This window comes from Blennius ocellaris, assembly GCF_963422515.1.
Source record: "Blennius ocellaris genome assembly, chromosome: 5".
NCBI lineage: Eukaryota > Metazoa > Chordata > Actinopteri > Blenniiformes > Blenniidae > Blennius > Blennius ocellaris.
The window spans coordinates 12,975,697-13,002,235 of NC_137654.1; the positions used below are offsets into that span (position 1 = coordinate 12,975,697).

Sequence of the window (26,539 nt, forward strand, 5' to 3'; positions counted from 1 at the left end):
TTAGCCTGTGTGTGGAGAATATGTGTTACCGTCAACATGTTTCTCTTTAAAAGTTTGAATATCATTTTGTTTACATTTGGATTTGTGTTTACATCAAAACAAAATATTGTTGATCCAAAATAACCAGAATAATCTATTGGAGTGTGTTTTGACACAATGTTGTAGCTGTCAAACTGTTGAAGTTTTACTCAGAATTGTAAGTTGAACCAATTACCTTCTACTTGAGTGCTGGGTGTCTGTGGCTGCTTGGAAAGCATGCCACCGATTCCGCTTCACATGATACTGACACTGCAAGTGGCAGCAAAGCATTCATGGATTACTTTTAGGACGGACAGAGAGTGCAAGAGAAAGACAGAAGAGAGAACGAGTGAAACGGGGCCTTTTCTTCCGCTTCACATTTTTGTACAGATTGGAAGGCCATGAATATGTTAAACCTTCAAGTCATCAGCTCAAGTATTGCTGCTTCGAGCCTTTTGTATTGTGATGCAGACTTTCCTTATTTGGAAAGCAGCTAACAAACAGAAGCACAAAGAACCCAAAGTACAGTTTTTGAAGTATTGTCACCATCTCAAAAGGTTTTCTAGGAAAGATTTCCATTTTTCCTGTTTTGTATGTTTTCTTCATCTCCCCTTTCATTCACCAGGTTAGTCCCTTTGAGATTATGATTTGGCATGGTATGAGCAAACATCTGACACAGAGCCATTGATGAATGAGTTTCTAAGTACATTATTATGCTCCAGTCACATTAATTTTATAGTCTCATTTTGAGCTCCTTATCAAGAATAAAACATTATTTCCATCTCAAAGCAATTGGACTAACCTCTTTCCATCAATGGCGCAAGAAAAGTCTAACGTTACATATCATTTAATACAGTATAGTATAATCATGTAATTTGTCTTAGTACTAGAAACTATTAATTATTTCTCTTCAGATTAATTTAGCACTTTATCAACAAGTTTCATTACAAACTTGAATTGTATTTATATTAAGTGGTTGTTCAACATTTGTTTACTGGGCAGATATAAAGTAGCTGTAAGTGGAAACTATATGTGTCACATTTTAACAAGTCTTGGAAATAGAAAGGGTGAGCCTTTAGCTTTTTTTTTTTTTTTTACACTACATAGAACTGTTAAGTTGTACCATATATAATTTAACATCTACTATATTTTTATAGAAGCGTAATATGGATAAAATTTTAGCCAACTTTCCTTTAGTTTTAATTCACCACTAACTGTGGTTTGCATCGATGTATGTACTGCATTCTGATTTAAGTCATTAATTGTTCCAATATTAATGAGTATGCTTGTTTATGAAAAAACTATTTGGATGAGTTTGAAACATTAATTTTGTTGAGTTATTTTGTTTTTATTTGAACAAATAATCAGAATAAACTCAGATATTGAGTTTGTATTGTTTATGTTAGTGTTTTTTACTCTTTATCAATATGATATTGTAATGTGAATGTAATGTGGGCTTAAATTGTATGCATGCTGGTGACACATGTTTGCATTTAAATATGCTTCTTGTTCCAAAACCTAATACTTTTTTATATTTTATTTTCTTTGTTGTGTTTTTCTCTTTTCAGGATACAAAAAACAACAGCACCCACGACTTGTCACGCAGCCCTCAGAGCCTTAGCGATACTGGCTACTCTTCTGACGGCATCTCCAGCTCACACAGTGAAATTACAGGTCTAATCCAGGAGGAGGAAATGAAGCTGAGTGAAAGGGGAATCAGTGGGCGGGGCTCCCCACCGAGTCCTTCTGAAATCACCAAGTTGGAAAGCTCCATGAGGCCACTGCTGGAGAAAAGTCTCTCCGAGGAGAAGCCAGATAGAAGGTCTAGAAAACATAGAGACAGAGACTTGGATGATCGAGGGAAGCAGCGACCACGGTCCCTGTCAATCCCACCTGATGCGTACGACTCAGATGAGGAATTAGAGGACATCCTTGAGGAGGAGGAAGATGGCGGAGAGTGGGAGGGTAAGCGGAAGGAAAACAAGGATGAGAAAAAGGAAAAGAAAAAGAAGGAGAAAGAGACTGAGCCCACCGAGATGACTGATGAGGAGTTCATGAGGAGACAGATAATGGAGATGAGTGCTGACGAAGACAATGAGGAGGAAGAGGAGGATGAGATGGAGGAAGATGAAGATGAGGAAGATGAAGGCTATGGCTATCAGAAACCTAAGAAAAGCCACCATAAGCACATCTCTGACTCAGGGAAGGAGAAAAGACGTCTTCAGCACCACTCCAGCAGTTTTGAGGAGGAAACAAAGAGCTCCACTGATGTCTACAAAGGCTCACTGGAAGAAGGTGAGGAAGATGTGATGGCCTCACAAGGAGGCCTGAGGCGCTTCAAAACCATTGAACTCAATAACACTAACAGCTACAGTCGAGACATGGAGCTGAGTAATGAAAATGATTTGAGCCTTGACCGTGAACCGGAGCTGGAGATGGAGAGCTTGACAGGATCTCCTGAGGAGCGTTCTCGGGGGGACTACTCCTCAACTCTGCCGCCCACTTCATCGTCATATGGCTCAGGACAGTCTCCTACATCCATCTCATCAATGGAAGAGGACAGCGACAGTAGCCCGAGCCGGAGACAAAGACTAGAAGAGGCCAAGCAACAACGGAAAGCACGCCACCGCTCTCATGGCCCTCTTCTTCCCACTATTGAAGACTCCTCTGAAGAGGATGAACTGAGAGAAGAAGAAGAACTTTTGAGAGAACAGGAGAAAATGAGAGAGGTGGAACAACAGAGGATAAGAAGCACTGCACGAAAGACCAAAAGGGACAAGGAAGAGCTGAGAGCTCAAAGGCGCAGGGAGCGGTCCAAGACACCACCGAGCAATCTCTCACCAATTGAAGATGCTTCTCCAACAGAAGAGCTCAGACAAGCAGCAGAAATGGAGGAACTCCATCGCTCCTCAGCTTCTGAATATTCCCCTCAAAGTCTGGATTCAGAGGCTGAAGGATATGAGTCTAAAATCTACAAATCAGGTAGCGAGTACAACCTTCCCACCTTTATGTCCCTCTACTCACCAATAGAGAAATCATCGACAACAACCACCACTACAGCGCCATCTTCAACCTCCAAACCACTAAAGAGCGCCGAGGAGGTTTATGAGGAGATGATGAGGAAAGCTGAAATGCTTCAAAAACAACAGAAAGTACAGCAACAACAACAACAGCAACATGGAAGACATGGACAATACTATGATGATGATGTTAATGGACAAAACTATGATGATGAGTATGAATATGAACAAGATCAAGCAGGATATGACAACGAGGCAGCAGAAACGGAGACAGATATTTACGAGGAGATTCGTCAAACATCTCAGAACATTACAAAGATGCAGCAGGCCACAGATGAACAAGTAGAAATTGAAATCGAGAGCTCATATCAAGACAAACAGCTTTTAGACACAGGCTCCGCATTTGCTAAGCTCCTGGAGCAAAGCAATGCTCTCTTGACGCCGGGGACCAGTCCCACACAGATCTCAGCTCCAGTCTCCTTTGCTGAGACAGGTGGACGAATTCCTGATGTGAGAGTAACTCAGCACTTTTCTGCAAAAGATGGACACAAAGACAGAATCAAAACCCAAGCAGGAAAGAATGGAATAACTCCAACAGTTGCTGCAACCACTATTGCTGCTTACGGTGTTTATGCCAGAGATGCAGTCACTATTTCTCAAACTGGCACCAGCCACACCATGACGTCCAGTCAGTCTGATATAGGTCGGCGCCATGCTGGAAGTACTGCCACATCCTCAGCAACCGTCTCAAGTGTATGCAGCAAGATTGCAGAGATTACCCAGGCCTATAGTCAGCGAGAAGTCATCACCAGAAGGGTTGGGGAAACCAGGGGTGTTCAGGTGCGAGATAGCTCTACATCCTCAACTGAAAGAATTATTGAGCCACGTTCTCCCAAGTATACCACTTATTACAGGAGCACTAGCCCTCCCCTCTCTCCATCACCACCACCGCAGAGTCCCACTCGTTCTCCATCAAGGAGGGCTACAGCTGAATTCTCTACACAGACCTTCAATTCAGCATTGCGAATGGAATCTGGTTCTGGGCCAACATCTCCAGTTATGGCTCAGTCAACTCAAACAGCACACCGATCAGTGTCCCCACGGCTTTATCGACAGCAATCTTCCCAGGATGCTCCATATTCTCCACCAGCAAGCCCAGCCAGGCCAATGACAGTCAACACTGCTACTTCCCCCCTGTCTTCACCTACCCGATTTAGCCGCCAATCAACATTTGACAATTACTCCCCCTGTGAGAGCCCTCCAGATACACCACCTTACCAGCAGTCTCCTACACGCAGCTTTTATAGAACACAAAGAATAGAAAAGGTGAATGTGGGAACAAGTATGGTCACCACAGCCAGCACGTACACAAGAGGGTCCATATCAATGGATAATATCTCTCTCTGTAGAATATCCACAGTCCCAGGAACTTCTAGGGTAGAGCAGGGACACATGATCCAAGGAGGAAGTGTTGTGGATCTCAGAACAATCACCAAATCAACTCCTATAATTATGACTGACCAGGGAATGGATCTAACCTCCTTAGCTACTGAAAGCAGAAAATACCATGGCGGATCAGAGGGTAGCAGACACTCAACGATTGTACAACCACTTATTATGAACCTGAACACACAGGAGATAACTACACCAACCACTGTTAGTGTCACTGTAGCTGCATCTATGTTCATGTCCCAGCCTAAACAACCAACAGTGTATGGTGATCCCCATCAAAACCGTGTGGATCTGGGTCAGGGTATGGGTTCTACGGTATGTCTATCCCAAAACCAGCAACCTTTTTCAGCTCCAACTGACCCATCCATACCAAAAATCGATGCAAAACTTGAAGATCTCAGTTACCAACAAAGAGAGTTACAGAAACAGCAAGAGAAGCTGCAGAAACAACAAGAAATACTTGAACAACAGTTACAGCAGCACCATCAGATGCAGCACCATCATCAACAGACATCAGCTTTGGCCAGGTACAACCTTGTAGGCCAAGTCCCACCCTTACTGAAAAAAGACTTACTCGTCAGCCAGACTACTACTGCTTCAGCTGTGGTCAGTGCTGTGTCACCTGTCATCAACCCTGAGTTGTATGGCACTGGTCCCATTGAGCTGAAAGGGAACTCCAGTCCCCCTGGCTTAATGCTAGGTGTCAAATCACCACATAGTGTCGTAGTACAGATGGATGGAGGGCCAGAGCCATCCAGGGCAGTGACTCAGCTTGTGACAGTAGAAGAAGGACAGGATGCAGTAGATATAACAGGGGGGCAAATTAAATCTGATAATCAACCTGCCTGTTGCGACGTTGTTTACCGACTTCCATTTGGTGGAAGCTGCGTTGGTGGTTCTGAGAAAGAGGGCATCAGGCCACCATCTGCTCCCCCTCTCACCTATGAGTCTGACCAAGAAAGACAACCTGTAAGATACCATGAGTATCCAATGGACGGACGTAAGGCCTACACATTACCTTTTCCTGGAAGGCTGCAGCCTTCAATGTCTGATACAAACCTTGCTGATGCTGGGCTACAGTCCTACCATTCAAAATTGGAACCACATCTTCAAGCATCAGAAGAACTTGCCATGGATTTGACTGCAATGAAACAAGGCTATGGGGGATTCATGGGGATGCAGTATGGTTCTTATACAGACTTACGGCATGGAGGAGACATCACAGCCCAAACTTTGCCAATTAGAAGATATAATTCTCTATCTAACATCAGTTCAGATTATGGCTACTCTGCTCGTGACATTGCTAATTTCCAAGAAGCTAATCTGGCTCAGTACAGTGCCACAACTGCAAGAGAGATAAGCCGCATGTGTGCGGCACTTAATTCTATGGATCGATATGGAAGCAACCCAGACCTCATGCAGTTTGGCAGTTTGGGAAGAGGAACTGGACTTGGTGCTTCCAGATTTGCAGCCAGTCTTGGCATGAGACAAAACCTCTTCTTTGGACTCGATGGAAAGCCAATTTCTCACAGTCAAGCATTGACCAACCTTATCAATGCCAGGCAGGCCAGCTTGAGAGCTATGTACCCTGCTGCCATTAGGTCCTCTGATGGAATGATCTACTCTACTATTCAGACCCCAATTGCTTCTACGCTTCCCATCACAACTCAGCCTGCTTCAGTTCTCCGACCATTACTAAGGGGAGTCTACAGACCATATCCCTCTGCCAACATGACACCAGTACCCCTATCTAGTCTGAGCAGACTGCCAACATGTCCCCGAGTGCCCTTATCTGGGCAAACTCCAATCCGATACCCAGCACCGGGCCTTCTCCAAACAACATCTGTTACTGACACTACTACTGCTGCTCCAACAACAACCTCAGTACCAGTTGGAGCTTTGGCGTCTGTAACCATGGCAACTCCAAGCGCTGTAGTGCAGAATGAACCTGTTTACCTTGGGAAAGGGGCCACTGCAGAGGTCACCTCAGTTCAAGGAACAGTTGTCATACCAACTGAACCACAGCAACAACCAATAAACCTATCACAGGCACACCTGCACAACCAACAACAGCAGCAGCAGCAACCACCAACAACTGCTCAACAGTCACAACAGCCTCCCCCTGCGGGGCATGCATACCCACCCTCAGGTCCTTCTCACACACATGGCTACACACAACCTCAAGCAGGCCCATCGGCCCCCTCCAGTGGCTTACCCCTCGCAGGAGGTCTTCCTCCATTCCCTCCACCCGGGGCCATACACAAGGAAGGTGAAACTGAAGCAGAGCGACTCCACCGACAACAAGAGCAGCTCCTACAGATGGAACGGGAGCGGGTGGAGTTGGAGAAACTGCGGCAATTGCGCTTGCAGGAAGAGCTGGAACGGGAAAGGATAGAGCTGAAGCTGCACAGGGAAAAGGAGCAGATACTGGTGCAGAGAGAGTTGCAGGAGCTGCAGACCATCAAGGAACAGGTAGAGGGAGGGATTGGAGATGGAATATAGAGCTTGATGGTGTCTTGTTTAGTGTGGTTTTTACGTTTGCACTAAATACACGCTCGTTTGTGAATTTTGTTTTTGTTTTCTGTGATTGTGGATCTTGTGGTGTATCTTGTTCAGTTAACATCTTCTATGTCATTTGAAAGTGTTTTTATTAAGTAGTAAATTATTTGAACCTTATATCAGGATCAAGCAAATTGTATTTGCATTCTATGCATGCCTTTTAGCAAGTCTTTAAAATAGTACATGGGACAAGTTTATTGATTTATTTCTTAATTATTAACACTATTATACTATGTCCATGGAGTTTCAAGTATCAATAATAGCTTCTTTAGTTCAAAAATGTTTGTTTCAAACTTGACTTATTGAATATAGATGTATTGTTTGCATGCTATCTCTTTGACCTGTATCTGTGTGCATGAATGTGCCAGTAGGATGTGCATTTGAAAATTTGGTTTGTATAGATGTTTCATGTTTCATTTGTTGGTCTGACTTGCTGTATATTTAGAAAACAGGGAAGTGGTTTCACATTCCATTTATTGGCTTGTTTGATATACAAAAGAATATGCATTAAATGATGTGGTAAACATTTTTAGTAGCAGCACATTTGAATATATTTCATTCATTACTTCTAAATCACCATCTGAAAATGTTTTAATAGATAAATGAAGGGCTAACCTGACAATTTTCTTCTCTTTTTGATAGAACAAGCAGTTGAAAATCTTTCAAGTTAACTCTGTTAAACAGGTGTGGAAGCCTTTGTTAATAAGAATGAACAGAAACTGAATGCTTACTCTGCATCTCATAACCTACAATATGAGCATAAAAAGAATCGTAACTCCTTATTTGCACCACCCTGTCATTTTGGCAATAAATAAAATGCATAAAATCTTTTAATATGCACATGATATGACAATTAACAGCATTTACCAGAACATGCTGCACTTCATTTTTGTTGCACCTCCATTCTTGGCTTTTGCAATATATACAAGTTTGACTAACTTGGAACCATTTTCAGAACTAATCCATTAGCTCAAATAATATTCTGTGTTATGTTTGATTTTAGAGATCTTGTGATATGATTTGCTTTTTTGAATGTAATCATTTTGAAGTAAGCCTGATGCCAGCAGTAAAAAAAAAACAACAACTTTGTCCCATTCTATATCTGCCATTCTTTCTCTCTTTTGTTTTCTCATCTTGTCTGTTACCAACCTTCATTTTTCTGATTCCACAATTTGTCTTCGTCGTGTGTTCTTCGTCTTTTCGTTATTTTCCACCAACACCTCTGTAGGTGCTACAGCAGCAGCAGCATGAACGGGAGAAACAACTGGTGCTGCAGCGGGAGCAGTTGGCCCAGCAGAAGTCCCAGCTCGACCAGATCCAGTCTTTACAGCAGCAGCTCCAGCAGCAGCTCGAGGAGCAGAAGAGGCAGAAAACTGCTGCAGCTCATGGCGTACAGGTGAGTTTACTGAACAACAATGGCCACTGATTCATGACCTCACCTCAAACAACAATGTTAAAGGCTTCTACTACTACACTTGAATGTACAGTTTTGATTTGAGGTTTTCTATTTCATCTGCCATTTTTTTGACAAGCAAAATCAGAAATGGAAATATTGAATCTGGGAGATACTTTGAGTATTGTGTTTCTATTAAAGAGAGTTAGTGAAATATTACCTGTTGAACTGGTAAGATAATTGACTTTGTAAGCTTCAACAATCTGCATAAGGATTGGTTTTGCACTAAGAGAGGACTATAAACAGGGCTGCCTGCTGTCACAATAACAAATATTGGACTAACAGGATCATAGGCTACACTTTTATGAGTGGACGTTGTGAAAATCAACAACAGCTGATGTGTTTGATTTATATTTACCCATTTCTTTTCCCATTGCCTCACTGGATCAACTTCTTTCATCATCCTCTGTCTCTTGCATCCTCCTTTCTCTCACCAGTCTTCTGCATGTCCTCTCTTACTGCATCGATAAACCTCCTCGCTGGCCTTCCTTTTTCTCGTCTTTACTGGCAATCTTCATTCTCAGATGCTTTTTTGATATGAAGGATCACTCCTCCATACATGGCCTTCTCAACTCCATTTCTCTCACTCTCCCAGCAAACTTTCAAACCTTAGCTGTTCTTCTAATGTAGTCAAGTTTAATCTTAGCCAGAAGTAATTCAGTTCAAATGGTGATGATTTTCATTCAGTCAGTAGTTTCAAGCATTGTGTGGATCCTTTGATAGGGCAAGTACATTTTTCTGCAGAACACTAGTAGCTTTGGGTGATTAGAATGAGACAAAGACATTGTACCAGCTTTTAGAAGACATCCACTGAGAGTTTTAGCCTATTTTGTAATTTATACATTATGAAATACAGTCTGATTTTGGTCAAAGATTTACAATACATATAAATAACATAAATTTGTATTTTTGTTAAGACAGACTCTAAAAAGTCACAAATGTAAAAAAGTAAGTCTTGCAATACTTTAAAAAACACCTGAGAGCTAAAATTCTAATTTTCTTGAGTGTCAAGCACATATATTGTCAATCAACAATAAGTAATGGAATAAAACCAACAACTAAGATGCCATAAACAATATTTATTTCCTCTCTAATAGGATATGAGCGGACAGCCGCTACACCCGTACATCGATTCTCAGATGGGCTCCCGCTCCCTCCCCAACTCCTCATCTGAGATTTGTCTGAGGACTCAGGAGGAGCACATGGACACCAGGACCAACATGAGGAAACACAGTTCAATGACCAGACTGACCAGGGACAGCTTGGACGGAGATGGCACAATGTTCTATGGCTCCCCCCGCAGGATTGTGGACAGCTGTGTGCAGACTGATGATGAAGACGGAGAGGAGAGGTACATTTGTTTCTGTGCTGACTTAGTTATTCTCAATATATTGGCTGCCAGTGATCCACACATGAGTACATTGGCACCAGATCATACACATAAACGTGCTACTTTGTTTGTCCTGTGTTTCCTCACCTAACAGATACATGATGCGCCATCGCACCAGGAGGCGTGGTCGCAGTGTTGACTGCTCCGTCCAAACAGATGACGATGAGGACAAGGCTGAGACTGAGCATCCGGTTCGACGACGGCGTTCCCGCTTCTCCCGACACTCTGAGTCCAACACAGCAGGCGGTGGTTCTGCAGCTTCGACCGCCACATCTACTGACGCCAAAACTGACACACACAAGATGGTCTCCTCCAGCATCGCCATCCAGACCATCAGGGAAATGTCGTGCCAGACAGAAGTGGAGCACCTGGGAAGAGTCTCCCCGGCAATTCATGTGACAGTACCTGATCCAAATAAAGTCGAAATTGTGCACTACATCTCCGGACCCGAGCGAACCCAGAAAGGACAGTCTCTTGCATGTCAGACAGACCCTGAAGCCCAGTCACAGGGGGTTGTTGCTCCCCAGCTTAGCGTACCAACCACAGTCAGTCCATATTCTTCTTCTACGAGTACTGGAACGCAACAATCGAGTTCTGTCGAGCTTCTAGCCCAGCAGCGTCAGCAGCATATCGCAGCGAATGCAGCGAAGTTTGAGCGACGTCGCCCCGATCCACTGGACATTAACTATCAGCCTCATAACCACCTCCACAACGAATCTGTCTCCAGCATCATCCGGCAGCAGCAAACAGCCCCGAAGTCTCCACAAGTTCTCTACTCTCCTGTCTCACCGGTGTCCCCTCACCGCCTGCTGGAGACTTCTCTGTCCAGTGAGAGACTGAACAAGGCCCACGTCACACCTCAGCAGAAGTCCTACACAGCCGAGTCTCCCCAGCGACACCCATCCATGCCACGGCCCATCAAGAGCACCCAAAGGTCCATGTCTGACCCAAAGCCACTCAGCCCCACCACTGACGAGCACACCAAGGCCAGACTGGCCCTCTACCAACAACAAGCTCTTCAGAACCAGGTAAAGTCGCTCAAATCAAAGTGATATACATCAAAAATCATTTGGTTCAACCAGTATTCAATAGTTTATAAGGGATGACAGATGTCTTCAAGATGACACTGGCACAGTCCTTAGATTGTTTCTAAAACAAATTATACAGCCAAGACACTTATGCAAGGTGTTGGTCCTATGGTCCAGACAAAATAGACTGATAAAGTGAACTGTATAGAAAATAAAAGAGTAAAACAGTGTAGTTCTAAATTACGGCTTATAGAGTCCTCAATCCTGGATGAACTTGAAGTTTCAATTTCTCACAAATACATAAATTAAAAAATCATCTCAAAAAAAGTAAGATAAAATATTCCTTTATTGTCAATGCATACATACAAATTAGGCTCGCTCTCTGAAACAGTGCTCATGGTTTTGTAAAAACAAATGTCACAATATTTAAACAACACATTTTACGTTTTAAGGTCACAGTGTCTCTCTAAGATGTAGTGAGGCTGAATGTTTTGCTTTCATTTACATCCTCAAAACCATCACTGTCATACTGGGTCGTGATGCAACCCCAGAGAAGCGTTTCCTCTTTAGGATTTCCTGCGGTAATGAGTGAAACCGCAATACCGAACACAATCCACAGGGTACTTTTGATAATAAAATATAGAAACATTGTAAGAGAAGTAAAATTTGGTTTCACTAGATAACTTGTTAAAACCTTGGACGAAATATCCCTGCACACATCGACACAGTCATTATGTTTGCTCTAGATAGCAGTTTGACTCACTTTTATGTAGTTCGCTGGATTCCTAACTTTCCAAAAGCATTCATAATGAATATCCTCGGTATCTTTGATTGAAAGCTTTCCTTTCATTCGTTGTTGCCCTGTTTTTATTTCATAATAGTTGTAAATGTTTCATGTGGATGCTGTGATGAGTTATTCCCTTTGTTACTGCTTTTTAAGATGTTGTGATTGTTTTGTTCATCCTAACAAACTTAATTAATTTAGCTCCATTGCAATAGCTGCAATGTAACGCTGAAAACAAAAAATATTTGGAGATTGTTTAAAGTATTTAAGGCCAAAACGTAATCTAATCAGTTGGGAAGTATAGTGGATTTGGGATGGCACAGTTGTGCCAAACCTTGGTATTCTTTTTCATTATTGATATCGCTATTTAACTGCACCTTTAAAATACAAGTGGCATGAGGGACAAAAATTAAAATGTTGCAATTATGTGCATTAACAGCTATTTTAGAGTCATTAGTGGCTCCCTTGTGTTAAAAAGCATAAATACATAAAAATAAAAATTTTTAAATGTAAACTGTATACTGCTGTGTTGAGTGCAGTACATATGACTCTTCAATAAAAGATCATAAAGAGTAGAATAATGAGAATGCTATTGCTACTTCTAATATTATTATTATTATTATTATTATTATTATTAGCACCTCATCCAACAGTGGTGGTGTTGCAAGTTATAAAATTATAATTAAAATGTACTCGCATTATTCAAGGTTAATCCACTTCAATGTTGCTGCCAAATCCCTCCTGAGAGTCTACAGCATCATTGAAGCTTGAAGAAACGATGCAAACAATGTTGAACATGCTCATGGGATGACTTTCTCAGAGGTGGCAAATGCACTCACATTATCTACTTGAATAGAAGTACAGATACTAATGTAAGAATAGATTCTTGTATAAGCAACTCTGACTCTTTGACTTAAATAGAAATAAAAAGCACAGATTCTCAAATAAACTTGAGTACAAATATTTAAAGAAATACAATGACATAGTTATGATTGGTTGATTGATTATTCGTAAATATATGTGTGTCACAGTTTAATATAAATGGGTATGTGAATAAAAAAATAACAATTACCTTTTTTTAAATAGAGATTGTTCAAATTGGCTTGAATACCTTGACATTTCCCTACCTAGTTGAATTCAACATATTTTATTCTGAAACACAGGAAATCCATGCTGCTGTTATTCCTTCTATTTTCTCTACACTTATCAAACACAGCTGCAATTTTCCTCTCTGTTCTATCTCTTACAAGTCATCCATCGAGGTTAATCATCCAGTTTGTGTGAATATAAGAAGTATATATTACAGATATTTATCTTGAAATATAGGTAGTGAAAGTGAAAAGTTGTCATAAAACAACATGTAAGACCTCAATATATGAAAATTGTATTCAAGTACAAGAACACAGTATTTGTACTGTCTTACTTGCCTCTTTTCTTTTTTAATGGTCCACCTCCTGCATCACTTTTGAGCCACAGCAATGATTACATACATATTCAAAGTCAGGAATTTCTGTTGTGCATGCTTTTCCAGACCTTACAGTATTTTACTGCCTACTTCTACCCATTGAAAGTGGAGTCTATGTTCTCACGCTTAAACAATGACATGTGAACAAATTGCTTTTTTTCTGTGGCTTCCTCCACAACATTTACATTAGTATAACACAATGTGATCTGTTTACTGGTTCAAAATATACATCGAAACAAGAGAAAGGAATCCAACACATATTCTCTATATAATGAGCATTTATAGCGGAAATAAGAATCAAATAGAATATAGTCATTTGATGCGGCATATGGCTTCACAATAGCTCCAAATTAATGGAATCCTTTTAATCTGTTCAGCCACACTAAAAGATATTATTATTAGAATAGAATATTATTAGAATATTATTAAGTACATCTTCCAAACTTGTCATGACATACAGTTTGGGTGAAGCAATACATGTGTTGTGTAATAATGAATAATAATAATGTTCAGAGGTATATATAGGTACATTATCAAATCTTTTCTTAAGAGAGCACTCCGCTCTCCCTTAAGATATTTGAGGGCATGTCTGATAAAAGAAAACAATAATCAAAACTCGGTTGAAAGTCTTAATTTCATTCTATAGTTTTCAGCCCGTTTCAGTTGCCACTAAATGTCCTGTATTTGTATGTACTCTAACAGAAGCTCCACTCTTGTTTCCTGTTGTCCTTGTCTTTGTTGTCTACATGTGTCTCTTTTGTCTCCCTTGTATGTCCCTGCTGTGGCATCTTGTCCTTGTTTCTTTTGTTCCTTGGCCTTTTTACTTTTATGAGTTTTACTCCTCACTTCATCTTCCTGTTCTGTCCATCTTTTGTACATAATGTTTATTTCCCCACCCTCTTTTATTTTCTGTTGAACATCTTCATAAATATCATTTGTTTGGGGTTTTTTTACCTCTTTGTCTATTTGTCATAAACATACCTTCACATTTCTCTATAACCCTTCCTATATGTTTTGTTTTGTTTGTCTCCTTTCACTCCCTAATCTCTCTTCATCTTACACGATGATTTAAATTACACAAACCCTTGATACCTTCATACATTTTCACTGCATCTTCCACTTACCTTCATATCTCAATTCCATTTAACTCTGCTGCCATGGTGCCCCAACGATCCCTTTCTACATTTCCTCATTCTTCTGTTATATTTTTCCAATGCATTTTTTCGATACTTCTATGCCACTTCCATTTCTTCCCACTCTCCTATCCCTCCTTGTCTCTTTCTTCCTCTCTCTCCAGCTGGCGGCCCTACAGCAGAGTTCCCTGCTACGCAAGGTCAAGCGTACCCTGCCCAGCCCTCCTCCAGATGAGACCATAACATCAGCTCACCTGCCCATGATGACACCAGCCCTCCAACAGGTCTACCTGCCCTCTGTGCCCAGCCTCAAGCCCAGCTCCAGGTCTGGCCTGGCTGCTAAAGCCAGCCTCCTCAAAGACCTCACCCACGAACTGAAGGCCGTGGAGCAAGAGTCAACCAAGCTGAGAAAGCAGCAAGCCGAACTTGAGGAGGAGGAGAAGGAGATTGATGCTAAGCTGAGATACTTAGAGCTGGGGATCCACCAAAGGAAAGAGACACTGGTCAAGGAGAGGGAGAGAAGGGATATTGCCTACCTGAGGTGTATGGGGGACACTAGGGACTATATGTCTGATAGTGAATTGAATAACTTACGTTTAGCAGCCGCAGCTGCCTCACATGAGACTAATGGGCTACTTACAACTAGACCAAGCACTGCTCCCCTCAGCCAGTTCACCAGTGATCTCAACACAGCAGCTCAGTACCCACCCACCTCATCCTTCCTCTCCTGTCAGTACCCCCAGAGCCAAACAGCAGTACCATCTCAACCACCCAGTGTGCCATACCCAACTTCAACGTTCAACCAGCCTCCATACCCAACAGTGTCACAATCCCAGGCACTGCCACAACCCACACCTCTTCAAAGTCACGGCCCCCCTCCAGGACCTTCCTACCAGCCTCAAACCTCCTATTCATCCCACACCTACCCCCAAGCTACGCCCCCATACCCCCAGACTGACTTGGGGATACCAGCTGCACCTCAGCCACAGCCCCAGCCTCAGCCGGGGCATACAGGTTTTGGACCTGCACCTCCAGGGCAGCCCCCATACCCCACCCACAGCTCACCATATCCCAGCGCTGTGTCCTCCTACCCCAGCCAGACAACTCCATACCCTGGGCAACCTCAAGCTGACATCCTGACAGTTCATCCAGGACGACCCAGGCAGACTTCGTTGGCAGATCTGGAGCACAAGATGCCTACCAACTATGAGACAATTAGCAACCCTACAGTTGTGGTCACAACCACAGCTCAGGACGCTTCCTATTCCAGTGCAGCCCCATCCTATGGTCAGTATACTGGAACGACTACCATGGCGAGTTCCTATGGCCCCTATGGCTCAGCACCCGTGTCAAGCAGCTACGGCGGGTACTCTACAATGCCCCCCAATACTTATGGCCAATATACTTCAACTGCAGCTAGTTCGTATGGCCAGTATACTACAACCACTGCAAATACTTATGGCTACACCACCACCACAGCCAGCTCCTATGGACAGTACACTTCTACAGTTTCCAATGCTTATGGGCACTCTGTAGACAGTCCGTCGACCTACAGTACAGCAGATGGAATGTATGGGGCTCCTGGCTTAGAGCAAAACATTCCAAGAAACTACATGATGATTGATGACGTGAGCGAGCTGACGGCAAAAGATGGGCTGGGCACGACGACAGGGGACATGATGCATCATGGCAGCAGTGGGCGCTACCCGGGCGACATCCACGGCCACAGCAGCAGCACGACGCGTGGAGGAACAGGCAGCTCCCCCTATGGCAGGGCACCCGAGGAGGAAGCAGCGATGCAGGAAGAGCTGTACGACCACCACGGCAGGGGTAAGAGCAGCTACAGGCACGGACCACTAGGGGGCAGCAGCAGCAGCGTGAGCGCTAGCATGGGTGGGGGATCCCCCTATTACTATGACTTCGACTACAAACATGGCAGCATCCGCTCTGGGGTACAGAAACCTTCGTCTTCCTCCAGAAGCCTTCTGGCTCCTGCTGTCATGTCCACCAAGCGCAGCAAGCACAGGAAACTGGGGAGTATGGAGCAAAAAATCTCCAAGTTTTCCCCCATTGAGGAGGCTCGGGATGTAGAGGCAGATCTGGCCTCCTATTCCTCAATAACAGGTGGGGATTCCCCCTTCTCCAACATTCGAGGGCGCCAGCTGATTGAGGATTACGGCTTCAAAAGGACTGCTTTTGACAGCAGCAGTGGCACCGCTCATGGTAGTCGATACTATGGTATGATGGTGGATGAGGACGATCGGATTTACTACACTTCCACCGGCCGCTCCCGTTCCACTGGGTACGGCATGGACAAGATCTCGGCAAGGGACTACTCTGGGTATCGCAGCAGATCCTATGAGAGAGACGACCGCCCCTATCGGTCTGGCTACAGGGGACGCCATCCAACCCGACAGTACTCTGAAGAGGAGAGCCCTCTCAGTCCCTTGGGGAGGTTCATGGGGTCTGGGCGATCTTCAAGTTTAGGCCCCGACCCATATGACAGTCGTAGCAGTAGATATCATTACTATTATGGCCAGTATGGTTCCAGTCACTCGCTGCCAGATGTTCAAGACCACATACGGGACCTTCCCCGGACGCACGTCTACAAATCGGATGATACATACATTATTGACGATTATCATTGCGCTGTGTCAGACAGCGAAGGTAATTGTGGGGGCTGATTTCCCAGACAGTCCCACTACTTACTACTGCCCCCACCGTTTATCTAAACGTCCCCCACCCACCCAAAGGCTAGGCTTAGCAAAGAAAATGAAAAGGAAAAAGAGACAGTTATCCGTTGCATGCTGATGTTTTCTTCTTCCTGAGAGTCACTTGGAGCTCTCTTATCAGTGGACTGCTGTCTGTCTGTCTGCCTGCCTGTCCGTCCGTCCGTCCGTCCATCCGCCTGTTCGTCCAGTCGTCTGTTTGTTCAATACTCGCATGGTTCTTCGGAGTAGTCGTATTCATCATTCGCCACAATCTGATTCACTTGAAAGGTCTTTGCACGACACGTATGCATTGTTTTTTCTCTACAGAGTTATATTGTTGATTGTCTTTGGAATTAATGTTTTGCTGTTGTGTGTTTTGATTCATGAACTGTTTGTCCACACTGCAAAACAGTCCGTTACTAAAGAATGGATATTTTCATTTTTTCATTCATTCAAGTTAGATATAGAAATTCTTCATTGTCACAATTATATATATAAAGTCAAAGACATATGTTTATTGGTGTAACAGTTTCTTGAAGTTGATATGTGACGCATATATTTTGCTCAATGTCAATAGATTTAATTTGACTTCTCAAAACGAAAGAAACTGCCATATCAGACAGTTTTGCAGTGTTTGTTTTCTGATGTTTAGTCTTGTGTTGTATGAAGTTGATGTGAAGTATATTCTGCATGGATGTAAAACTTTCATTTTTATTTTTCTGCCTTTCTTTCTGTCTTCCCCCACCTATTCTTTTCTTTTGCATGCGGTTGGTCTTCTTCCTGCCTTCTTTCTTCTTTCAGCCTGCATGCCGCTGTCTCCAAACGACATGGAGATTGACTGTGATCTGCTCTCGGTTTCCAAAGCCTACCATCTTGGCCAGGAAGAAACTGACTGGTTTGAGAAGCCACGCTCCAGTTCTCGACACTATGGCACCAGCCACTCGACTGGGAGGAGCCGGCACGGTGTGAAGCATACCTACCATGATTACGATGAACCCCCAGAAGAGGACCTCTGGCCCCAGGATGAGTATGGCCACGCTGGGCGACACTCATCCTCCCGAGACCACAGACACCATGGTAGTTCTGGTCGCCATTCGTCCTCATCACGTCATTCAGATGAGCAAAGGTCTTCAAGGTCATCTAAGGGGCATCCCAAAGACCCCACCATGCGTCACGACCCTTCAGGACGATCTTCATCGGCAGGAAGACGTGGTGATTCAAGGTCTGGAGGGTATCACTCCTCTGACTACTCCCGCGATCCATCAGGGCATCATCATGGCCAGCGCTCCGCCAGACAAGGGGACCCACACAGGTCCTCACGCAGCAAGTCCCAAGGGCCAGTCGACATGCAGGGCCAACCCCCAGGTACTTTGAGTCAATCTTTACAGTTGACCTTGCCTCTTATATGAACTGTGTTTGATATAAGAAAAGCATTTCCTCTGTACTTCCTGTCTTGCCAAACGTTTAGTTTTTTGTTTTTTAATCTCAACATATTATTTAAAAGACTGGAAAAAAATACTTTTTCTTGTTGATCATGATACAATGAGCAGTAGTCACTGACTCTCATCTTAGAACTAAAACAATAGTAGATCTCATTTTGTTTTTGATTAATAAAGACAATCTGGCAAACTTACCAAATAAGTAAACTGACACATGCCTTAATACAACACAGCTTATGTGTGTGATTTGATGCAGTATGTACCTCATGTAAATGTGCAACTTGGACTGATCATGTTGCACTGCAGTGTATCTACAGTAGCCCACATAGGACAAACTAAACTCGTGAAAAAGTTCACATTGTTCAATTTTCATTGTCATCAATATTTATTTTGAACCAGTTTATTAATATTCAGTTGCGCAAGCTTGCTTGACTTTGTTTAGAGTCTTATAAATCGGTGTGTCATTCCAAATATACATAATGGATTCACTTTATGTGGATTTGCCTTCGGGCATTTTGCAACCTGCTCTTATTATTACTACGAACACATTGTGTTGTGTCATCCCAGATAAACAACCATCAAACATATTGCAGAAAGGATCCCAAAAAAATTAAATGCAAGGTCCTGAAATGTTTACTGCAGCAATAATGTCCTTTGATCCTTGAATGAGAGCCTTGTGAACATATTTTAGATCTCAGGCAGAAAAATGTAATAACCTTGTTGTTCAGGCTGAGTTTCATACACTTTTACAATCAACTATCCCCTCAGGCATCAACAGTTTTAATTAACTATATCAGGCACAATGTCTGGAAGGAAATGTTTCCTGATGGTCGGGCCGTATGGCTGTGTTCCTCGTAATGCACTCACCAAATCACCAGTTTGATCTTTGCGCACAGCTTGTGCTGCATGTCATTGTTTCAAAACTGCCCCTCCTGTCTTTTGTTATTATGAGCAGCATAACGAAAATTGAAATGATATTCTAACAATAGGGGAACTTTAACATAAACTAGATTTTCTCTTATCCATTGGTTGTAAAAAATAATGTGACGAGAGTAACTGTGGAGGAATTGGTGCCGCTTTCAGAAAACAGGTGATGGAAACATCACTGGCATGTTGGTTCTTTTTTATACACACTGCGTACGGAGCTCCATCCCACAAAATTTGACATGTAAAAATCTACAGGCTTTGCAGTGAAGCTATCAGCTTCTGATTAACTTTATATTACATCCAGTATGATGTATCTTTTTTTTGTAATAGGATCATTCATTCGCTGAGCAAAATTCCATTTTGTTTTCTGCATACAGGCTCCTCTCGGTCTGGCAGCTCTGCCCGGGCTCAAGGCTCCACTGGCGGGCCGGCGGGATCGGGGCGGCAGGGCGGTCCAGGTTCTCAGATAGACGGGGCTCCAGGACAGAGGACCCAGCTTCAACAGCAGGCCCAGACTTCAGCTGCCAGGCCGGGGCAGCCCGGTGCCACTGCAACCACCGGGCCTCAGCAGCAGCTCCCAGCCCAAGGACAGGGCATGGGCATGGGTATGGGCATGGGCATGGGCATGGGGCAGGGACAGGCCAAACCAGGGCAGATGGGACCAGCTGGCGGACCCATGGGCCAAGCCAGGCAGACAGGCCCAACAGGAACTACACCTTCCCCCATGGTGAGTAGAGAAAAATTGTCGAGAATTTAACATTACTTCAGTAAGAGGCTCAATAGGGTATCAGAGGAGTTCTGGATGAGGATGAATAAGGTAAGGTCGGCAAGTGGAATAGGTTACGTAGGTGGGAAATATTGGGTATTGATTAGGGGGGGTATGACCCTGCTCGCAAATTCTGGTTAATCAATTAACTCAATTTAGTATTAGATCTGGAATAAAGATGAAATTGCAAGACTGATTTTAAAAGGTGATATATATTGATATAAGCAAATTGCATATTCACTTGCATCTTTAATATATAATTTAATGAACTATCCTTTTACAACATGTGACAAAACTTAAATTTGAATAAAATAACTGCAATTTTGACAAAACCATGCCTCAATTCACCTTTTACACATGTGTATTGCAACTTACAGATCAGAGTACATTGTTATGAAACTATTTAGATCTTCAAAGACATATAACATTTGGCCACATGTCAATAATATAGTAGGCTATCTCATATCATGATCAGAATAACATGTCAAACTCTACAAATCATCCTTAATGCAAACACGTTTCCACATCTGTGTATTAATCTGATCACCTGAACTGACTGAGTCCTACTCATGTACGCCCCTGTTGGTCCAATAAATATATTTATCGTATGGCTCTGATTGGACTCTGTGGGCCATACAATTAACTCCCCTGATTTAGGAGATCAAATAGCAGTTGAGAATAACATCTTGTCATTAACAAAGCTATAAAAAACAATATTTCATTATTTTAGTTGAATGTCCTCCTAAAACTTTCTCCTCTTGATATTAAAAACCATTACTGCAGGTTTATTAACACGCCCAAGTTTTAGTTGCACCCCTCCATCTTCCCACGTCTCTCCATGCACCGTGAGATAAGAGCTGCTTCATCTCCGACCAGTTCAGACGCTTTATTGAAATTCTGGTGCCTCTGCTGGCAGGCTTTATCTAACACTGTGATTAACACGGAGAAAGCTGATAACTCAATGTAGCTGATTCACTGTCTGCAGTCTCCCTGCAAAGATCTATTCTCACCCTGCATTTACTCACTAATCATAAATCCATGTAAATCTATTTGCCTGTGTGGAGTGTAAAAATCTGACCATGTCGTTTGACACAAAACTTGAGACAAATTAATGACGGTCTTCATTCTGGCTTCAGTAAATGTATGAAAGTGTGGCAAGTTCACAAAGCCACACTCATCCAGTCAGCTATTACCATCCTGAAATTAGTCATGCCCTGCTCGCACAGCTGAATACTGTTCATGGTTTTCATATTTCTGCACCGGGGTGCTATCAGAGGGAAAGTGAAATTATTTGTATGGTCTGATATCAAATTATGCAGGAATTGGTCTTGGAAATGATTCTAAAAGCTCTGACAGGAAACCATAAACATAAAATGGAATTTCTTTCATGATAATTATTCAGTCTGAAAACTCATTCACTCCTACTTTCATGTTTGGTCCATTTTGGAATTAAAAGCATTGATTTAGAGCCTATAAATAACAAACTGTTGGCTGCATCATAATGCATCACTTCTGTTTCACTGCAGCTAAATTCGAGTCAGTCGGAAACAGATATTGTGAATTATTTGGCAACAGTCCAGCGTTTGTCAGTTCAAGATTATTTATGAAGATATTTTTTTGTAGCCACAAACACTTTACAGAAAACAGAACATGCTAAAAGCAGCAAGAAAATGAGGGAGATCAAAACGGGGCAGACACTGGACCACATTTCCTGTGTGGAGATAGTGCCGGTGATGGATATCAGAGCAGGTCTGCTGTGTATCCCTCCCCGAGCTCCTCGGTGTCACAGAAACAGCAGTTTCGTACTCAGATGCTGAGGACTGGGCTTTCAAATAAGTCAGCGTGACATGGCAGAAATCAACATTCGCTAACCTGCCCAGACGGGAAGAAGTACACGAAACATGGAGGGAGCCAGCAGCGTCCACACTGTGGGTGTCAGTCTGAATGTTCAATTGAAGTGACATCGATTAGAGGAAGATGCTCTAAAGCAGATTTATGAACTTGATGTTTTAACTGAGCCGGAGCCTGAACTCTGAACTCCCTTTATCATAAACAGCAACAAATGGTTATGCTAAGGCATCGCCAGAGGTGGTTATAGTACTTAAAGAATGTACTCAAGTAAAAGTAGAGCGGTCATCCAAAGAAATTAGTAGTAGTGAGTAATTCTTTGTAAGGCCATCTGCATTGTTAAACAAGGATATGCAAATTGAGATACGATTAAACCATATCATTGTGGTAGAATACATTTCTCTAAAATAAATGCATTTTAGCAAATTATGTAACCCATTAAAGCAAACTCAGCCACACAAATTTGGCAATATATAATTTTTATTCCACTTTAGATAGCACCAACATGGGAATTTAAACACTTTGTTAAAATATGAAGTTTTACAACATGAACAACATTCTTACATTGAAATAATCCTTTGTTTGAGTGGCTATATTTTAGTTAATAATTCATTGAAAAAAAATTCTAAAGGGATGTCTGTTTGATTTGGCACTTTGCAGAATACTACAGTACTTTGTTGTGTATTCCTAAAGAGAACTGAAGAATTATTCAGAAAGATTTTTCATATTTTTTTATATATTATATTCACCACATACAATGTTCATTGTGTATTTTACAATAAGTGTTAAAACTGTGATTTACAATCCACTATGAATGCATCAGGGACAGTGATGGGATGTGATAGATTCAGGGGACGTCAGTCATGGGGACCACCTTGGGAAGCCGTCAGGGTCAGAGGTGAACCGCTTGTTTCTGGCTGAGCCAGACTGCGGGTTAATCACAAGACCTGTGCGTCACAGGTGCTGTGAGTTCAAGACAGCGGTGAGGTTATTGACAGATGACACATTTTTCATATCGTTGTCAGTTGGAGTGGAGAGACAGTTAAATGTCAGGAAATCAGTAAAGTCGTAACAACACGATCGTTCGTGAGCAGTACAAAGAGAGTACAATAGCTTACCACCATCGAGTATTGAGAGAATGAATATTGCAATGTAAAGCGTCTTTGAGTGTCCTGAAAAGCGCTATATAAAACCTATGCATTATTATTATTATTATTACAATGTTACAGCTCTTGTACACAAAGCAAAAGAGATAACAAGCCACTTTGAACTAAATAATTGTAACTGCATTTCTAAATTATTATTATCATAATAAGTTTTCAGAGCTTACTGCCGTAGGTTTCGGCATTAAAGTACTTGATAACAAGAGTTGAGTTCACGGTGGCTTACGCAAATTTGACTCAGCTCGATGACTCAAGACAAAAAATTTATAGCATGAGGATCTGTGCCCAATTGTTTGCCAGCAGTCACAACAATATAAACTATGAATAAGCTCAACAGTGGTATCAAACCTATCAATAACGGCTTCGCAAGTTTCATTTGGAATGTGCATACAGGTCCTGATCTGTGTGAATGTTTCCAAGAAATAGTTTTCACATGAACCTCGGAGCAGAAAGGAGAAATCTTCAGATTGACAGCTGACAGTGTTGAAAGTCACTCATCGTTCGGTTCGCTGTCACAACACAACACAATAAGGGAGCAGTTCTCTGTGCCATCTTCTCTCTGTCTGTCCTTCTCTTATCTCCTTTCTTTTTTTAGCATCCTGTTTTCCTCTGTTCCCATCTCTCACTGTCCCAGTCTGTTTTTATTTTTATTTTTTTAGCAAACACAGAAGACTCCCCCATCTCTCTCGCTTCTGTCTGTCACTGACATCGTAAATTTGTGACAAACATTTCCCTGTGCTGTCTTCAATATCCAATGGTTTTATTATGAAAACAGTGAAAACAGGGTGTTTGTGTTGAATTATGACCTTTTGCTCACTCTCTCTCTCTCTCTCTCTCTCTCTCTCTCTCTCTCTCTCTCTCTCTCTCTCTCTCTCTCTCTCTCTCTCTCTCTCTCTCTCTGCAGGCCAAGATTGACACGCCTCCAGCAACAGCTATTGGAGCAAAAGCAGCACCGGTCATGGCCAACAAGACTGCCCAGCCCCCGCTTACAGGCATAGGTACTGTACACACACACACACACACACACACACACACACACACACACACACACAGCTTGGCAGCAACTGCACACTCCATTTGAGTTGTGTAAGCACTCTGTGCTGTTTCGTCTCATCTGCACATAATCCTGCAGGAGAAAACACAGACGAGGAGTTTCACTCAGTTGCAGCAGATCAGTCTGAATGTGCCAAGTGGCCACATAATGAGTTAGTCAGGTAATTTTTTCCTAACCGAGAAAGTCACTTTGTGGAGTGTGTAGGCAGTCGGCCAAGACTCTGTGTAGAGTTTAAAAAGGACCAGATTTTTAAACCTCCAGTCAATGGATGCGTGGCTCAAAATTAACATCCGCAATTGTGTGTTGTAAACCGACTTGGAGAGAAATGTTTCTCTACTCTGGCTCTCCTTTTGTAGTCTTTTACACAAAAAGAAGTTTGGTTACAATGCAACAGTGAGGAAATGTGAGTCGTATGAGCATAATGCCACAGCTTGTTCATCTTCTCATTGGTTAATTGTGTGCATGCTTCCTAACATCAGGGAAAGAGACGTTTAGATTTGGGAAAAATGTGATACGAAACATTTCTTTTGCGATTCGATGCCAAGTGAAACCACAGCTGATATCACAAATACTTTGAACAATGTGTTAAAATGAATATCAAAACCACATGATGTGAAAAAAGTGGAACACACGAACCAATTTAATGGATACACTGCAATCCGTTAGGTTGCCAGGAAAAATAGAGATTTTTCTATATATCCTGGTGGCGACTCAATATTCAGACTGATCAAATGTTGTGTGATACATTGTTCAGTACAGGACAAACACAGATCAAAAAAGCTCACCGTCACTCCTACAGGTCATTTAAAGTGATTTTCTAAGAACAGAAAAAATAAACAATAGCTGCAGCACTGCAGCATTGTGTCATATAAACTATCAAAATAAATTATGTTGCACCAAAAACAGAAACAAACTCTGAAGATATGCTATTCATTTCATGAGGCTATTGATACACTATTGTCCCTTTAATGTCAACTGTCTGCATAATATTACGAGAAATGTTTTTAAACCTAATAACCCAGATTATCAAGTGTTCCTTGTTGGGTTAAAACTGTCATATAGTTCAGAAAGATCTGTCTCCAAAAAGCCTCCAAAGGATTGTTTTAGTAGGAATCCCTCAGCATTCAGAACAGAAACCTGGCATGAGAGTCAAATGAGTGGTTAATTATTAATTCTACTGTGAAAGCACAATGCACAGACACACATGCTGAATATGCCCTCAAACTGTATACCTGCACAGATTTTAATTCTTCTCTCATTCGGGGTCCTCATCTGTTCTCCCCTCTCTGCTCGCTGTCACTTTCATCCCGTCATCCTCTGCCCTTCCTTCCGTCTCTGTGCTGTTTTCTTGCTCAGGCTCCAAAGCGGCTCCTCGGCCTGGAGGCATCGGCAGCGCGGCGGCGGGTCAGCCCGGCATGGAGGGAGATGGCATGTTTTCCAAGATCCTTCCCGGAGGAGCCGCTGAGCAGGCTGGCAAACTGGGAGAAGGTATGAGCAACAAATTGGCAGAAAACAGCAATAGGAGTGTGGGATCTGTTCAAGAGATATCACAATATTAATGTTATTTGTGACTGATAACCGACTGATGAACCCGAAACGACCTGCAAACACAAGACCCGATGGCTCAAGAGGCTCCCGTCGCTCGATTAGAAGAGCCTGTTGATATTTCTTCCTGGATAATCATCTGCAGAAAAGACAGTAACGCTTCTGACTCACCACGCAGCTTTCAAGCGAAACATCCACCGAACTGATAAGTGACGTGTCTTCTACAACGGCCTCGTCATTAGGACAGTGAGATAACAACAGATTCATTGTTCGCACAACACCAGCTGCTGCTGCTGCTGTGAAGCAAATCCCCTGCTCCTGCTCGCTGTGACTGTTGAAATCAAGCAAATTAGGATTTTATCTAAATGAAGGCATGACTAATTCTTAAAACTGCAGGTAACCCGCTTGTTTTTCTGTTTCTGTCCCACAGCTATCACTGGTTTTGGCAAGAAGTTCACCTCCTTCTTCTGAGGTGCAAAGATAAAGGTTGGTTTGGTTTTCATTTATTCGTCTGAGCTGAATCATCGTTAACAGGAAACTGGACGTGATTTACTGTTCCTGGGGCTTTCCGTTTTACGGGAAATGTTGAGGCCAATGTCCTCTCCTTCAATACAAAGACTCTCACAAATGAACTGACTTGAATTGATTGTCCCAGGCTGAAAACCAACATTATTTATGAACTGCATGGGTAGATTAACTTGTCACAGTGTGACACGTGTATGCAAAGAGGCATTAAAGAAAGAAAAAAAAAAGGCAAAGACAAATTAAAAGAAGACATTTTCTA

General features: G+C 42.5%; 1 protein-coding gene across 1 annotated transcript in view; it reads left to right on the forward strand.

Annotated features, from left to right (window-relative positions):
• Nucleotides 1-26,226, forward strand: part of bsna (bassoon presynaptic cytomatrix protein a) — a gene marked incomplete at both ends in the record, with an annotated part of 136,329 nt that extends 110,103 nt beyond the window's left edge. Inside the window, 10 exons of the mRNA XM_080496391.1 lie at nt 1,587-6,962; nt 8,278-8,445; nt 9,600-9,853; nt 9,987-10,920; nt 14,467-16,969; nt 17,878-18,378; nt 19,757-20,106; nt 24,061-24,154; nt 25,567-25,698; nt 26,186-26,226. Of these exons, the coding sequence (XP_080352517.1) occupies nt 1,587-6,962; nt 8,278-8,445; nt 9,600-9,853; nt 9,987-10,920; nt 14,467-16,969; nt 17,878-18,378; nt 19,757-20,106; nt 24,061-24,154; nt 25,567-25,698; nt 26,186-26,226 (10,353 nt within the window). The remainder of the gene's footprint in view (nt 1-1,586; nt 6,963-8,277; nt 8,446-9,599; nt 9,854-9,986; nt 10,921-14,466; nt 16,970-17,877; nt 18,379-19,756; nt 20,107-24,060; nt 24,155-25,566; nt 25,699-26,185) is intronic.
• Between the last annotated feature and the right edge of the window lie 313 nt (nt 26,227-26,539).